Source organism: Anopheles ziemanni, chromosome X (assembly GCF_943734765.1).
Source record: "Anopheles ziemanni chromosome X, idAnoZiCoDA_A2_x.2, whole genome shotgun sequence".
Lineage (NCBI taxonomy): Eukaryota > Metazoa > Arthropoda > Insecta > Diptera > Culicidae > Anopheles > Anopheles ziemanni.
Window position 1 is genome coordinate 15593125 of NC_080707.1, and position 17700 is coordinate 15610824.

General features: G+C 44.1%; 1 protein-coding gene across 1 annotated transcript; it reads right to left on the reverse strand.

Moving 5' to 3' along the window:
• Positions 1-6914: 6914 nt before the first annotated feature.
• LOC131290741 (uncharacterized) lies at positions 6915-11414 on the reverse strand. Its single transcript, XM_058319910.1, has 6 exons — positions 11401-11414; positions 7889-8005; positions 7576-7741; positions 7211-7506; positions 7068-7141; positions 6915-7003 (listed from the first exon to the last, which is right to left on the reverse strand). Exons 1-6 carry the CDS (start codon positions 11412-11414, stop codon positions 6915-6917), a joined length of 756 nt encoding a protein of 251 aa, XP_058175893.1.
• Between the last annotated feature and the right edge of the window lie 6286 nt (positions 11415-17700).

The window sequence follows — 17700 nt, forward strand, 5'->3', positions numbered from 1 at the left end:
GATGACATTTGACGCGCGCTCGCAACAAAGAAACGGAAGATCTTGACCGTTCCTCCACCGATGTAAACCGCGATGAGCCTTGCAAACGATCGACACCGAAGCAAGTCAACTCCTGCGCCGATGGGGAGGGTAAGGTGGGGTCCGCTTCCCTCTCCCGCCAAAGGGAAGGCGTTGGCTCATTAGATTTCCAGCAACTTTCCATCGAAGATGCGCCGCTGACAGGAACGTGCGCTCGTGCGCTTCCAAGATGGTGTTCCGGGGCCGGCGAATTTGCATAGATTTGCAAAGCGTATATTAAATCGCGCCGTCAAGTGGAATTGCACCTCGGTGTGGCGGCCCCCACCCCACTCCCCCTCACCACCCACGACGGACTAAACTGATAATCTTCTCCTGTCTGCCATCGTTCCGCCGCATTCGCCGCAATGGACCAATAATGCGACGACGTCCAAATAAACCATTAAATAAATGAAACTGCGTGCATCCGTCGGACTCGATTTGCGCTCGGAGTAGTCAAACACCCACGCACCACGGCGGGAACGGGTCCGAGGATGGGTCAAGTTCAACCATTCTCCCCTACTTCCATACTTTCCTAGATATGCGAGAGAAAACAGAGAAGAATAAATTAGTTAAAGCGAGTAACTAATGGGAAGTTTGATTCCAATACGGTTACCAACGGACGGTTGCCGTGGAATACTCTCTAAAGTCAGCGATTCTCAATCTTCAAGAGCTTCAAAGGCAAGCCACACGATTATTTCTATTATTTTGCTTCAATTTCCCGATTGTAACATAGGATTTAAATGTAAGTTTACTTCTCAATATAATGCAACTTGGACATTTAATGTATACCTCAGTTCCTACTTCAAACTCAAAACGAATATCCTTTGTACGAGCTGTGTACGTTTTTCCGTTTACAGTTTGCCCATTTCAGTTTCTTGACTCCAATTTGGTTCTTAGGGTCTCTAACTTGGTGATAATTCAATTTATTTTAAAAAAAAGTATTATACATTATTTCCTATTGCGTCAAACGGGATGTCTTGGGCTGATTTGATTTTAATGTGTGAAATCTTCAACTAGAAAGCTTGAAAAATACCGAAAGTTACTTGGATTTCAAGTCAAACGGGAAAATATTATTTATGTTAAAATTGTCTCCAAACCACCCTCATCTATATTTTTATTTATAAGCCTATGACGGGCGTTGCCCCGTCAAACAGAAAATTAATTGAAAGCAGTTAAACTACCAGTAACATTTCATAAAAATCCCTATAGTATGCAGCGTTTGAGAACCTCTGCAGACCTGCGCGACAAGCATTCGTTGGACAGCATGTTTTTTTAACGGTCGTAAAGCAAATTCACCTCATGTTTACCTCTAGTTCATTATTGAGCAAGGAGTTAAAATTAGTCACGAAATGGTTATCAGAAGTAGAGTTAAATAATAATTTCTACAACCTTGCTGGTTAGTGGCATGTTTTTAGTCACCTTGTTATACGAACCATCTGCGGAACGATATGGAATTATGTTTCAACTCACAGAACCTGTGGCTGCCGGTCGCCGGAAACAGTTGTTCGCATGAACATGCGTTTTCTTGCTTGTTTTCCCGCACTTTGCAAAACATCCTTCCCTTATCGTTCGATCACATTTCCCAACCGATTCGGTTCGGGGGTTTTTGGAGGACGCGGTTATTCTTAAACCCGATTCTCTTATCGCATCACCTGGCAGGTGGGAGGAAATGGGGGGAGGGAGGGTAGCGACGACGTTTCCTAACCAGGCCTACCCCGGTTTTATCGTTGCGGTTTCGCAACTGGGAACATGTTGGAAAAAATGACAGGGAATAAAACAAAAAAAAAGTCTAATAAAAACATTCCTAACGGGTTCGCGTGTAGGGTTTCGCAAACGCAAAACTCCGGCCCCAATCGGGGACAGAGGGGGAGGGAGAGAAGCAACCATCACTTGTTTACGCCGGGGTTGGTGCGGAAAAGCGACCACCCAGAAACCGGCGACAATATGCGCGCGGGGGTTGGCAGATTCGGTTTGCAAAAAATAACATTTAAACACACACACACACACAGTGCACAACCGTTAGTCGAGTGCTGGATGGAAATGTGCTTCCAAGAACACGACCAAACGCTTTCCATCCCAAGACCATCATTCTGAAGGTGAAGTTTCCGATTCCTTCGTTTTTCTCCTCCTGAAAGTGTTTTCTCTGCTCTCCAAGTCGCGATTCCACCGAAAGCCAGGACGGCATGTGTCGCTTCCCTTGGGTCCTCCTCCCTACCAGCATCTGGTGCAGTTTTTTTCGGAAAGGCAGCGGCATCTCTTTGTACGTCGGGTATGATACCCCCATCCATTTCTCATCGTGAATGTAAATGCATTTTAATGCTATCTGAGAGTGCATTTGCTGGCGCAGCAGATGACATTTTTCCGATGGGACATTTGGGGCGGTGACCGTCCCTGGTTTCCCTACACCCATTAGCGATGATTAAAATGGCAAACGGAAAAATCCCCCCTTTTTCTGCTGCCGATCGGTCTAAAAATTTTGCGTCACTTGTGCGATGATGCCCGCTCTCTGGACGGTAGATGGTAGATTGCACATGACAAAAACATTCCAATCGCTGATAAGGTCGAACACCTCGAAAAAAATCGCAAACAGACAGCCACATACTCACCGTGGGCCCCAAGACCTTAACACTTTCGCCAGCAAACAAAAACGACAAGCAGCTTCAAGCTTAGCGAAACATGATTGCTAAAGTTGGCTTATGACGTACCGAGAACAAATCGCCATCGTACAACGAAACATATGTTATCAAGATCAATCAAAAACGGACACTTTAAATAAAAATTCTGTGGTAATGTTGTGGACGGGTTATTTACAGCACCAGATGACGTGCAGCAGCGCGTCGAAAAGATTGTATGCTGAGTTTGGCAAGATGTGGTTAACAAACATGATCTTCGTTCAAACCTTTATCAGGATAATTGTTTCATAAAATGTGTGATCAAACCAATCGAATCAATCGCCATCGATGTTGAATGTAGGTTTTGGGCGGTGTTTTTCATTCGATGGCGTTTTGATGGTTTGCTTTACCCGTTCTCGTTTCTAATCAATCACGCTCGCTCGTTTGCTACAGTTTATTGGGTTACTACCCGGCACACCAATTGAGCCCGAACAAACCGAGCTGGTGGCCCATCATCCTCTTGCCGGCTTGAAGCCAAAACGATGTCAAGTGTAACCCTTCCGTTCGCTGACCGGCTGCCGACGGCCGGAGTTAGGAAGAAATGTGCTTTGCATATGTACACATTTCGACGACATTTCACGGGAGACCAGAGCAGTGACAGGTTTGTGCCTCGGTTGCTCTCAAAGACAAAGAAAGAGACAAGATCAGCGATCAGACTTGGCGACATGCTTAGGACAAACGAAACGGCCACAAGAAAACTCACGCAAATGGCAAGCGCAGCCGGTGGGAAAACGATAAAGGTGAAGCTCCAAAACAGCGAGAAACAAACCAAGATCATCAGCCAACAGCCCGCCACCCAGCGAACAAATGTTCCTTTTGCGCGAAACAAGCCGGAAACTGGGTTCCCAAAGCCGAAATCCGGGCCGCGGCGCATACCAGCCAGCCATGTGTGCTTGCGTTGGATGTGCCGAGTCTCATCATCTGCAGAACTTATGTTCCAATGCTTTTGTTAGCCGTGGTGTGTGGTTATGCGTTTTCTTCGTTTTGTGAGTGTGTTTTTTTTTATATTTTGGTTTGACTTGGGGCTTTTCATGCCCACAAAACAGTACAGCCATCGCACACGCACGCAAGCGCACGCTTCCCGCTTCGTTCCAAACCCCCCTTCGCAGGAGTTTGCAAGGGGGGTGTTGTTGTTGTCATCATTATGGAAATTTGGCAGGGAAACCCGTATACACGGTAGGCCGCACACCACCCGCACTGCTCGGCGAACCGCAGCTCTCGCCAGGAGACTTCGAAACCCCAAGCGAAATCAGCAAACGAACTAAAAAGGAAAACACAGAAGGAGAGGGAGGAAAACCGAAGTGCGCAATATTATCGCTCAAAATACGCACCAACATCAACCCCACTTGAGGCTGGGAGTTTTGGCATCGGGGCGCCCGGGATCAATTAGCAGCGCCGGGATAGAGTGGTGACGTCTTCCTCCCAACGGGTCATTCACCTTCTCCGGGGACGGACCGAAGACACCGGGCGCGGTTTAGGGGTAGGGGGGATCTTTATTCGTTCCGGTGCGGGATGGGCCCGTTCCAGGGCGAGAGTTGGTTCAGGTTTGGCAAGCAATAGCCATCAACATACGCGTTGACATCGGAGAAGATGGCGCTTCCAGCTGTGCCAGCATGGGCAAGAAATACCCGTGCGGTGTGTGTGTGTGTTTGCGTCCCGAATGGAATGCACCCGGCTGCCCACCACACTACGTACAATTTGAATTAAAAGCTGGCAAGTCGCCGTGCGTTTGCGGATACGATTTGGTCCTGCGGTTGACATCAATCGGATCAAAAGACGCGCACTGTCAACCGAGCAATGGGATGCTGCTCATCTCCCGCCGGGTGCACCGGTTTTTTTAGCTTTTTCGTTTTTGTGTTGCTGTATTGCTGCCGTCAGTTTACTCAGACCGGGAAAGGGAGGGAAACGCAGCGCAGACAGACAACAAAACATCAATGCAATGCAAGTGAATGCAATGTCCGGAGTGTGTAAAAGTGCAAATTCATAAAATATGGTACTTCTTGCATCGGATATATCGACGCGGGTCGCCGGTTGGAAAGGAAAGGGTTGATTTTACGTTTTGTTTTTCGAACAGCAAACAATTGGAAAATATGGTAACTACTTACCCGTCCGTCCAAGAACTTGGAACGCTTGGTATGTTTTCGGGCACCCGCTATTGCTTCTTGACGAGATGAATATTGTTTGATCGCTGTTGTTGGGTGACAGTTGAGTGTTGTTTTCGTTAAAGCGCCCTTCGGCCGTTCACCTTCGTTCCTTGCTTGCTCGCGCTTCTCCGGATTTTTGTGCCCTACACTTGATTGCACTTGATCCGGGCGCTTGAAGGGCCTTCCGTACCGTTGCCAGTAGGCTGGCGTGCATAAGTGTTCGTATGCCGATTCCCGGGATTTGGATGAATGGACCCGTACACCACGAGCCAAGGGCCGAGCGGGCCGGAACGCTACACACTCTACGGCTGGGAACCGTCGTCGTTTGGGAACATGATTAAATTCGGGCATCGGCGGCCCAGACGCCGCACGTCCCGCAGGAACTGACCTGTGTCCACAAGCAGGACACACTACCGTCCACATACACCTACACACTCACAAAGCACACACGCTCGCGGCTCGGGAAAAGACGTGCGAAACTACGGCAGGGTACCGAAAAGGGCCAGCGCGATACAACGGGGAATGCGGCTCGTTGTTGACTGGCTCATGGACGATGCTTCAACGTCAACTGAGCATCCCAGGGCCCTTAGGGTGGCCCCGCGGGCAGCTGATGCTTGTGCTCGATGCCTGGTCACGTTTACAACTAGTCGGGTTGGAATTTCCAACTACCTGCCTACGATGTATCTGTTCGTAGCCAATTCACAACACATTATCCCTCGTATTGAATTTTACTTTTTAAAGTGCTAGTTGATTTTTATTGACAATGGAAATTAGTTTAAGTATTGCGTGGCGCATAGATTGTTTTTTAGTGCACATATCGGTTCGGAAAGTCTCTGGAAAGCGTCGATTAATTAACGTTGCTCAAAATAAACTGCGTAACCTATATTGCATACATTTAGGCGTATCAGATATAGATTATAGCAATTTTGAAACTCTGTTAAAGTTATCAGTTATTTGCAACTAATTATTCAGTTCACTAAAACATTATATGTAAAATGAATAGTTTAACTTAAACGAACTTTTCTTGTGAACGATGCGAACCATGTGGTTCCCTACAGAAACAAATGGCATAACATAAAGATAAGAATCCATAAAACCGTGAAATAAATTTTCCAAATACACACAGTTTTATTCATGCTTAGTTAATATTTAATACAGAATATTGTTTACGGTGTTTTTGACATCATTTTTTGTTTTATACTCTTGACCGTTTCCCGTTCCCTTTTTGTGACTCAGCGTTCGACGCAAACCGCAACAAATAATAATAATGGCACGGCCTAAACCATACGCGGGCGTGCTTGACGTAATCAGTTCTTCCAGCTGGTCTCAGGCCTTCCTCACGATTGGACGAATTGCCACAACAAATTCCACAATACCCGCAACGTAACAGAGGCTATCGTTCCGGTCCGTGCAGCGGCGGGAATTTATGCTAGAACACTATACTGTTGCTCCCTAAGACCGCCCAACAGCATTGGCAACCGGTACTGTTCCGTATCAGTGAATCCTGCGACATAGCACCGTTATATCGCAGGAGGAAGGAGAAGAACACTCGACCGTTCGCTCACTTGAGCATCTATTCTGCGGGCATCCCGCACTTATAAATCAACATTCTACCGTACCATATGGTTGAGAAATAAATAATAGGTCCAAACATAAACGTAATAGTAACGATAATTATGACAACGTTATTTCCTAACCGAAATTATATGAACAATTCACGTAAAAGCAATAGAAGGCATTCGTGATCGAGGTGTTGCTTTTGCAACCGTTCCACTGTACATCCATAACCCCGCAGAAGATACAAGTTGATTGGTATCGACAAGATGTGTATCATGATGCGAGAGTACCCTAACTTGGCCTTTTCAAATATCTACACCGCAAACTTTGTGAACTGACTGTTGACCATTGTGACACGTTTCCGTTTGCTATAATTCCTCGCTTGATGTTATTCCTCGCCCGCAGCACAATATTCACATCTGTTTCTGTAAGTTACTACTATCTTTGAGTAGAATATGATACATCTTACAAGCACTAGCAAGGTTTAGAATCCTTCGCGAGCCTTGCGGAACTGGGCTCCGTTTGGTGTGTCTTCGAGGCAGGGCACCTGAACCAGGTTAAAGTAGATCGAGCCTGAAAAAATAAGCAAGGTTTTAGCTTTCTTCCTGCCATGCACTTTGTGTATAGAAAAGCATACCCATCACTTGAGCTGCGGAGGTGTTGGTTGCCTTGAGGCATTCGTACAGCATGTCATCGCACTTGCAATGAGACCTAAAACATAGGAGTCAGTGATTAGCGAGGTGGGAGGCGCGGTTGTTTGATTCTCCTGCCGGGACTTACTTCGTGTAGATGGAGTTGTTGCTCAGGTTGTAGCGCTTCTGGTACGCCCGGACCTTCATCGGGCAGAGATCGTGCGTGCGGCAGCACCGGTCCATCGTGGCGTCGTCCCCGAGGTCGTGGTAGCTTTCCGCGATATCGCCCGTGCCGCACCACTTGGTGCCGGGTATGATGCCGCTCAGCAGCGAGAAGGAGCTCGAGTAGAAGATGCCCCGCTTGCTGCTGCGATTCTTCATAATCATGGCCAGAAAGCCACTGGCTCCGCTGCCTGTGGATCCTGTGTCATCCGCTCCGGCCGGCTGGTCCGCTTGATAGCTGCCATTCGGTTCTCCCGAATCTGAGGAGATCCGGTACGCGATCGGGCCGACACCCGAGCCCTCCGGTGCCTCGGTCGCCCGGTAGTTGTTTCGCTCGTTCAGCCGATCGACCTGCTCGCACTGTTCCATCAGTTTGACCATGTCACGGAAGGAAATCTCCAGCGGCCGGTTAATGGTCGACAGGTTGCGCAGCAGCTCCACACCGTCGGCATCATTGCTATAAAAAGAAAACATTGATTACAGAAGCCATCCAACTCGTGGAAATTGCAAATGTTGAATGAATGCGTCAGCTTGACAGATAGGCAGAACTCCGAAACGAGACGTAAACCGCCTTTCACTGTTCGCGTGCCGTTCCGATGCTTACTAAATCTCGATCAGCTCGCAACCGATGAGACGTTTCGCTGGTCCCAGCTCCACCACAGCCACCGTCTGATCGTGGAAATAGATCATCCGCAAGCTTTCCACGTCCAACCGACGTTCACTGGAAAAGAGATAGTGCAGAACGAGAGGTGAGCATTAGTTGTCGATTCCGATTCAAGTAGCTTTTGAAGGTGCGTTCAGAAGCACTGTCGACGATTTGATGCCCAGCTTTAGTTTCTTTTGGAGGATAATTTAATTATTATTGCAACTGTGTACACCAAATAAAAGAGATGTGTGCATTATATATTCATTTATGCACGAGAATATTTGTTTTGTCTAGAAAAGGAGTTCATTTCTTAGATGTGAGTAGATATTTATTCTCACAAAGCCATCTTTATCTTATTGGTTACCTCTATTGATTAATTATTCATCACCCTCACCTACAGCAGGGGTCGGCAACGTCCGGCCCGCCAGAAAATGTTGGTATAGTTTACAAACTTAAAAACAAAACGATCGACAACATTAATATAAAAAAAAAAACGAGTATAGAAATAAGTTTTTGTTTCATCCCTAGCATTTCTATTTGAATAAGTTGCTGGTAGATAAAACCACTCTTTATGCAAGAAGAAAGAGAAATGATGTTTGTATGAAAAAACGCAATAACTTTTGATTACAATGTATTGTATCAGAATGATATGAGATAACATAGGTATAAATAAGTAAAACTACAAAAGCTATAGTCAAAACAAATAATTTATTCTACATCTCTTGTACATATTCATTCCTGACTGAGAATATTAGGAATCTTCAGCTTGAAAATCATCAAAACATAGTTTATGGTATTTAGCTCGCAAATATAAATGTGTGCCGACCCCTGTCCTATAGCATTAACTATTCAAAGCAGATTACCAAATCTGTCCAAAACCGGATGCATTTGTTCGGCAACCTTATACAAAGTGAATACACCTCCCTGAAAGCTATTTCGAAGTTACACCGTCCAGTATGAATCGGTTTGTTCGTTGTGATGGGTGATGGATTTAAAAAAAAACTATTATTGAACTGATGAACAGCTTTCGAATAAATGTGTACCACCTTGAAACACGTTTGTTAACATTCTAATTTAAGTTAACCTTGTGAGAAAACTAATAGTATGCTTGCGGATTGATTTTTTTTATTTCCTTTTACCAATGTATTAGCAAACTGCGGTCAATTATGAGCAGTTGGTTTCGGTCTCCGTCACTGCCGACTGATTTAACCTTCACGCTCTGATTGATCTATTTTTTTTAATAATCGACAAATAGCCAGATTTATCTGAAACGCAACCATCGAAAGTCAAAACTCACGGTGGCGAATTAAAAATCGATTGGCGTATTTTTTTGTAACCATGATGACTGTGACTTTGTTTTTGTTATCTACGTCTCCATCCGAGTGATGGGCCACAAAAACTTTAAATGTCGATCACGTCCGACATGAAATACCCTTTTTTGTATGCCGTCTGGGAGTGGACGTTGCCTACAGCCCCTTTTTGTTTTTGGTGTACCTTCTTGGGGGTTCTTTTTTTTTTTTTGATTCGGCAATGATTCCTTACGACCTTTTCCGTAAATCTGCAGAACCATTTCGCACCCGCTTTTCCGCACCGCCACCGATTAAGCAGAACCGGTTCCAAACCCTTCGGCGAAAGAAAAGGAAAGCCGCCGAAAGGGAGGGAAAACAGTTCGCTCGCAGCAAAACAAACACGGGGAGGGACGGGGTCATTAATCGTGACTCGAATCGTGCGTCGTGCCGGCCCAGCTAGTCACGCCACGGAACTCGCACCCGTTCGCGGGCCTGTGAAGTGAAAGTTCGGCTGGCGCATCAGTCTCAGCCACCGTCGACCGAAAAGAAAACATTATGTGGAACTGCCGACCCACCGACCGGGGGAAGGCGCGAGTATGCAAATCTTGGCCAGAAATTGGCCGCTGGCCGAGGGAAAACTGCCACCGATTCAAAACCATTAGCTTAATTACCCCCAGCGCAGAGGAAAGATGGAAATGGACGAAGCATTAACCCGCTCCCAGAAAGCTTAACCGATCCTCGGCAGGCTGCAGCAGTTGCGGTTAGTTCAATGCCACCTCCAGCTATTAACAATTGTTTAGACGCGTTCATTTCCCTCTGCAGAAATGTGCCCTTAAATTAAAAAATGCACACTGCGAGCAGATCAGATAAATACGGTGGACCGGGGCGTTGTAGACCACCTGGATTACTATCAGCTGTTGGTTGAAAAACAAATCACTAAGCGTAAACGGCCATAAATGACAACAACTACACGATTTTGTTCAACGCTTAAAAATGATTTGTGGCTCGAGAACCATTTCGGTGCAGATTACCGATTTGTTCACCGAACCATGAACCCAACTCGATGTTTTTGGGGCTAGTAACTATTTCAATCTCATCGTTATCGGTGAACTTGGTTTGTTTTACTGATTGCTTTTAAATTGGACCACCCCATTTTGGCACCAATTTCATCTCACGCGTCTGATAATATAAATCATTTAGGGACAACGGTCGTACAGGGCAAGGCAAAAAGCAAAGGTTGTCGTTTAAATTCCTACCTTCCTAACCCCATTGATTTTTTTAAACGTTTCAAAATTGCACACAGAAAAATGACCAGCTCTCTAATGATAACTATGTCATATTTGACAACAGTTTACCCCTTCCCGACGGAACGACAGAATAGTAGAATATTTGTTTACAAATCCTCTAACTGTATCGCAAAGGGTTGAACAGTAATAAATGACAAACCTAGAGAAGTCAAAATACGAACATGAATGAACAAACGTATGCAAGCAAAATCAGAACGAGCAAACATTTGTACTGAAGTTTTCTTCGGACATCACAAAACACACAAAGTTAGATAGCGGAAGATTTCGCAATCGTTTACTGTGAGCAACCGTTATTGTTACCAACCAGTGAATGCGTACAATTAAGTATAAAACAAAACATTATAATCAAATACTACATGAAGTAAAGAAAAGAAGGGACAAAGTGATTGTTGTCAACCAGTGGATGTATACAGATAAGCCTAAATCAAAACAGCATAATCAAAGACCACACTAAGTTAAAAAAAGAGACAAAAAAGGACCCTCAGAGTTTAAAAGATTAGTCAAAAAAAACCGGATAACGATTTGATAAATATGTCGGTCACCATCAGGCTACCAAAGTTAATCTAAAATAAACGGATTTTGAGCAAAGATCTCAGCAATTCGAATTATTAATGGGTGAGTATTACCAAAAAATATAAGATGTTTTAAACTGGCAAATACATGACAACTGCCTGACAAGATCCATATGGCACCAAAATCCCCTACAGTCGACTCAGCATGAAAGCTTTCTTCCAGACATTGGATTTCTATGCGGGTGTTTGTGACATGTGCGAAGGGAAGAAGACCATCTGACTCAGCATCCGGCATCCGGCATCCGGGCTGAGGTTTCGAACCGATTTCTCTTCCTTCTACGGCCTGGGGCGGGCCGACCTACCTGTAGCTCTTCATCGCGTCCATCAGCCGTCGCTCGACGATGTGCGTGAAGCCAGGAATCTGGGACAGCTGGAACGAGAGCGTCGGTTTGGCCCGGGCCGTCGTGAGCAGCGTGCCGCTCAGGATGGCGCCCAGCAGGACGAACAGGAAGCGTGCCATCGCCGGCCAGTTGCGACGCCGGGGCAGCGACAGCAGCGATCCGGACAGTAGCATGGCCGCTGAGGGGAATAAAGAAACAAAGATGAGTTAAAATACGTCATGAGCAAATTTAAAAGCGAATATTTAATCGTGAAAACATAAAAAATATTCATTTCAACCTCAAATAAATTACAACCTAATTAAAATTCCATAACAACTATTTTCTTCTCTCAGAAAAGTAGAAACTTTTCTCAAGCTTCAAAGAATAAGTCGTTGATGTGAGAAATTGTTTTCGCAATCGTTTCAAAATGTTACCTAAAGCTGTTCTGGAAGTTACCTAAAGCTCTGGAGTTGTTTACTTTATTGCTTTAGGTAACTTTTAGTAAACGCTTGCGAGAACACTTTCCTAATACTTGCATGTTCACGTAAGAAAGTAGTAGAGCTGATTTGTTTGTTACCAAAACCACCACAAGGTTTCTTTTCTCTTAACTTCTCTGCCGCGAACCCTTCTCCCCAATGCGAACAGAAAGCAAGGGATTTGAAATGTTTCCTTACCACTCGGGCCGGTAAACTTCGGGCAACTTTGGTGGCATTGCAACTTAACGGCTCTCACGTTTGTCGAAAACGTGTCCTGCATCGTGTCAACAGGACTGAAGTTTGGTCAATCGAGTGTTGTTGTGCGAACCACCTAGAAAGTTTGTTGCATGTTCTGGTTATATTATGTTGCAGGTTCTGCTGTGGCTTCTGCCTTCCCTAGAAACTTGCAACACATTATACGGAAGTTAGAGGAACGAGGTAAAGCAAGTCTATTCAACAGAATACCAGCGCAGCTACAGATGAAAAGGTGAAAAACATTCTACTAACTTCTGTTTAGATTTTCGGTTGATATTTCGTCGTGTCGTGTTTGAGAAACCTCTATTTCAAGGAGAGAACATGGCGCAGCAGTCGCTTAATCAAGCGGATCGCGAAAAGGTGACGGTTAACCGTTGGGATTCGCAAACTTCGCAACCACAGTGTGTTACGTCGACTTCAACTAAAGTTCCTTGCGAAATGACCATTGGGAGGGTGGGGTAAATAGAAGGAAAGGGAAACCTAAGCAGCTCGCCAGTTTGGACCTACCACCTACCGTTTTCTATCAAGATGTTAAAACGCTTCAGAAAACTAAACGAAAAGGCCACCATTTCCAAGTCGACTGAGGCGCACAATCGTTAGAAGAAGGAAAAGGAAAACCCATCTGTCCTAACTGTCGTTCGAATGAAAGAGGGGTAGCTAGTGTGGGGGGCACGAGGGAAGCCGTCTCGATGCCCCATGGCCAGAACCGGCTACAAAGTTGGCAAACTTTAATTTCACACCGACTCCACTCGTGTGACCGCTGGAAAGGGAACGGTGTGTGGAAAATAGAGAGAAGATGGAGCGACGGGAGGGGCAAACCGGGAGTGGAGGGCCGGCAGTAAAAAATCTAGAAACGCACAAAAATGTATCATATGCGCAAAACAGTCAATCACCCACCAGCCGAAGGGGTTCATTATGCGAAAGGGAAAGGTAGCAATCATCGGCGATTTAGCGTCCAGCTGCCAATCTGATTAAAATTGTGTCTTGTCCTTTTTTCGCTTTCTCCTTGCGCGGGTTGGGTAAGGGGTAATTTGAAATTGATTTTTATTCAAATCGATACACCATCGAGGGCAAGATGTAACCCGGCTCGGTGAGAGAGAAAGAACTTCCATTCAAAGTTACAGTGCGCCCTGCATGAGGGCCACCGTAGCGAGAAACGATCAACGTGCCTTTATGGGGAAACCCTGCCCCAATGCAAACCATACTCGATAAAAGTCGGTAAAATATGGACGGGTGTGACTGAAAGTTGTTTAACGGATGACTGAATCGAACACACGTCAAGAAAGTCCCCCATTGGAAGGATTCCACTTGTAACTCATTCGCTTCATTTTCCGAAACCAACTCACCACACTCTTGATGTTGAACTTGAAAAATCCAAACAAATGAAACAAAAACCATAACCAAAACCTGTTAACGAACAGGACAAGCTTGCTTCGAAAAAGGTCCCAACTGTCGAGAAATTAGAGCTTTAAGTAGGTAGTGGAGAAAAAACACTCGAAACGGCACTAGTCATTCATGGCATTTGCATGTTTGCAACAACATAACCAAGTCGATTACGTGAGCGGACCAGGTTGGTTGGAGACGCGTGCCCAACATGGCACTGATGCCCCCCAAAGGTACCCGTTTTGCACAAAAGTCGCCCAAGTGGATGGGGTTCGTTTTAAAAACAAAATCGAACTGCTGTTTATCAACTACACTTTGTCCTGTTTCTATGAGACCATCTATCAATTTTTACGATTTTCACTGAAAATATTGGTAAATTTGCTCACTATCGATAATGTTTTGGTAAAAAGGTGCCAAATTTGCTATAATCAATACTAAAAACAGATGTATTCTAAAGGTCCCATTGTTTTTAATAACATTAGATAGTTTGTTACGAGTTTCTGTGTCAGTATCGACCAATAGATTATTTCTGCTAACTTTTTGTAACGACTTTTCATTAACATTTGAGAAATCCTTTCTCAAAAAACGTCCAACCTATGTCTTACACATTGTTTTTCAAAGGTTTAAAAGAAAGTATTAGCAACTTTCATGAACTTAAACATGTTTTAAATAGAAGTTAAGTTTATAAAATTATTTTGCAGTTTTGAACAGTCTTTATAGGGATCTTGCGAAACCATTAAGAACGACTTGAGCCTATCGTCTACACGGACAGATTTTCTCTCGCATTTCTCGCTCAAAATAACTAAATTTATGCTTTTACCAGCTCTTTTTTTCTTTTTTTCTAAATCACGAAAAGTTTTCTTTTTTCAAATGCCAACATAACAAAGTATGTGAAATTTATTGATAGAGGACAATCGAATGTTACCGCTTAATACTGCTTCTAACCCGACATTTTTACACATAGCGCATATTGATTTCTCATTTACATGTGCATTATTCTGTAACTGGTTGTTTTAATGGTTGTTACGCTCATACACTGCATACTTCAAAGTGGGATACGACGACTTATGGCCCTTACCGGGACCAAAGTCGACAAGTTGAATGCTTGAATTTTACATTGCTTGCGCTTTGTTCCATTTCGATCGATATCAATTTATTGGTCAATAAGGCACAAACAGTTTTCCAGCTGTCAAACAACTGTAAGGTACGTATCCATGGAACTAAAATTCATCACTCATCGAATTCAAGTAATCATTTTACTACTGCTTACTGCTTAATTGGTTTTTATGACTGTTTAATTGGTACATTAGGTGAACAGATGAAACTGCGTAGACGGCTGTGATAAATCTGTAAAATCCATCGAACGTGTTTTTCTTGCGATTTCGTGGCAAGACGACTAAAATAACAAACTACACTCGTTTTTTTTAAATGTTCATTGCCTAGTGGATAAAGTGAACCAAAAATGTACACTTTTCGGTATCACATCGATCGATACCGCAAAACATATCCGATAGCTACCTATGTGCGTCTATACTTAGTGTGTCCACTAATTTGCAGAGAAATTTTTGATGACCTACGAACGAGCGTGTAGCGGTATGAAATGTAATAACAAAGTCCATTTGTCCCCGCCGTGAAACAGCATGCAAGAGATAACAAAACAAAAAAATACCCCTAACCTTAACCTACATTCGTGTGTTACCTTCGCCATATTGGGGAACCCGAACAAACCGAGCGACACCGGCTCCAGAGAACTCGAGTACTTTCAGTACATCCGGCACGGGAAATACTCACGAGGACTCACTCTTGGCATTTAGCAGTATTTTTTCGATCTTTTTACATTCGCTTGTCCCCTTCCCTCCTCATTTATCTTGTGGTGATTTGGAGTCGCATAGGTAACCATTTTTCGCCAACTTGTTTGGAGGATGGAGCACAGTAAAACACCGTGTTTACCGGTGGAAAACATCTGTCCACGAGGCGAGGCGTTAATGTTCACTGTATGGCGACTTGTTTTGGAGTGTGTGTTAAACACATTTTGTGTTTTAAAGTGCGCAGAACAACACGAGGGCATCCCCTGCTCATATGATGAATGGACGTGTAATTCTGAGTCTCAGAAACAGCTGGTCCAAAGTGCCAAGTAGTAAAACAATAGTCGGGGCTTTCGCCATTTCCATGTTATTGGAACATTTGAAATGTCAACATGAACAATTATGGCTCACTCGATATTCCTAAAAAAAACATTGTACTACTTAGTGAAGGCTAAAGTCTGGAATGGATACAACTCGTCACAGAGTTCTAAGCCAAACGTAAGTGAAGTAAGGGAAGCATCTAGTAAGCCATCGCTAAAGCCAAACGTTGCACCAGAGATAGGAGCCGTAATTAGAACTTTACCAGTACGCCTAGGGATCGTCAAAGTAAATGATGGTGCCTCTATATTGCAACTCTAATGAGCTGTGCGATTTCGCTTACGTAAAGCCAAGCGTTCTCTGTTTGTGTTCAGGTTCAGGAATAGATTCAATTGACCACTATAGGTTATTCGCCGCAATGGAGTACTTTGGCGTTGTGAGATATTGGGATCAAAATGGCAAATCGAATGTCGATGTTGCTAGAGATCGTATCCAGCCGATAGCCATTTATCCATCCGGGAGTGATGCAACTCGCTGCCCGGGTCGAGTCTCTAACAGGGTCCAGGGGCGTGCTGCCTCATTGATGCTTTCTGTGTCACATTTGATGCGCGCCAGGTATGACGGCGATAACACTGATCACCGCGACGTAATGGCCACGGTGATGACCGTCGATTGTGAGTGTGCGTACGTGTGTGCGTGCGTATCTCTCCACGGTTCGCACATTCGATACCGGTCCAAGGCAAAACGGTTACGAAACGAAACAATGGCCCACACAACCGCATGGGCGACACCGCCGCCCCACGATGACAGCGCGCAGACATCCCCCCTCTTTAAAATACCTCTCCTCGTCCCCCGCTACGTATACACCCAACAACCCACCCACCCTCGGCCGAATGGCCAACCCCGTGCGGCCTTATGGGAAACGGGGTCAGAAAGCTGACGAGGTGAAGACGCTCATCCACGCCGTCCTAAGCGAAGTCCAACGGCTTTTTGCAAGCAGCTTGCCTTTTTCTTGGTAGATTCGTTATTTTTTTAAATTATTTGCAGACATTCTCGGCGATTCGCCATAAAAATACGAGTTGGACCGGTTTGCACCATAAGAAGAAGCGTCACAGGCTGGACTGCGCAATATAGCGAAAACTGGGGCTAAAAGCACCGGCATGGTTTTAGTTGAATTATGAAATTTGCTACTATATGAGCTACTAGAACATGTTCATTATTTCTGCTGGCGTTTCTTAAACACCGTGTTTTTATTTCATAGCTCTACAATAAAATTAGCAAGGAAAACAGTATAAATCAAATTAGATCTGAACCAATGTAAGATTTTGTTTAAGGTATCATTAAAATTTAAATCTTAGAAGAAGAATATTCGAAGAACAATAAAAATAATTAGATTCACAATCCTTGCAATCGGATTGTGGAGACAAAATCTAAAACATCCTCATTCGGGAGTGATATGCACCGGTACAAATGTCAGGCTGAACACTCAAATTTTTCAAACATATAACACGTTACTTTTCAATTTAAATGCATTCAAAATTGTACATATTCTGCAGCAGTAACTCACTAAGGATAAATATTCTACGTTTGATATAAAATCATACGATCAAAACTTGATTGCAACAAAATGAATTTACATCTGTAAACAAATGTTAAAATAATGATTTAAAATAGTTACCCTTGTATAACTCAAAAATAATCAAATCTCTACAGACAGGTCTAATAAAAATGTCACGGAGGTAATGTGTTCTGTCCCACAATTTGAACCATTTTGCTCAACAATTTTAAATTACGCGTGGAAAATAGTGCTCTTAAAAATCTTGGCTCTAGAAAATTTTTAAATTTTGTTGATTGTAGAAGTAAAATAAAAGATCCTTTGAGTTAAATTTGGGGCCGGAGGGCGAGAAATTGATGTTTTTCATTTAAAGGGTGCATATCGCCTCACGTTACCTTATGCGGTTTGCTAATAATTGCTCGACCCTTCCGATAAGATCCGGTGTTTGCATTCTTCGTGGCACTCTTCCGATGCATCTGTCTGTTTGCGA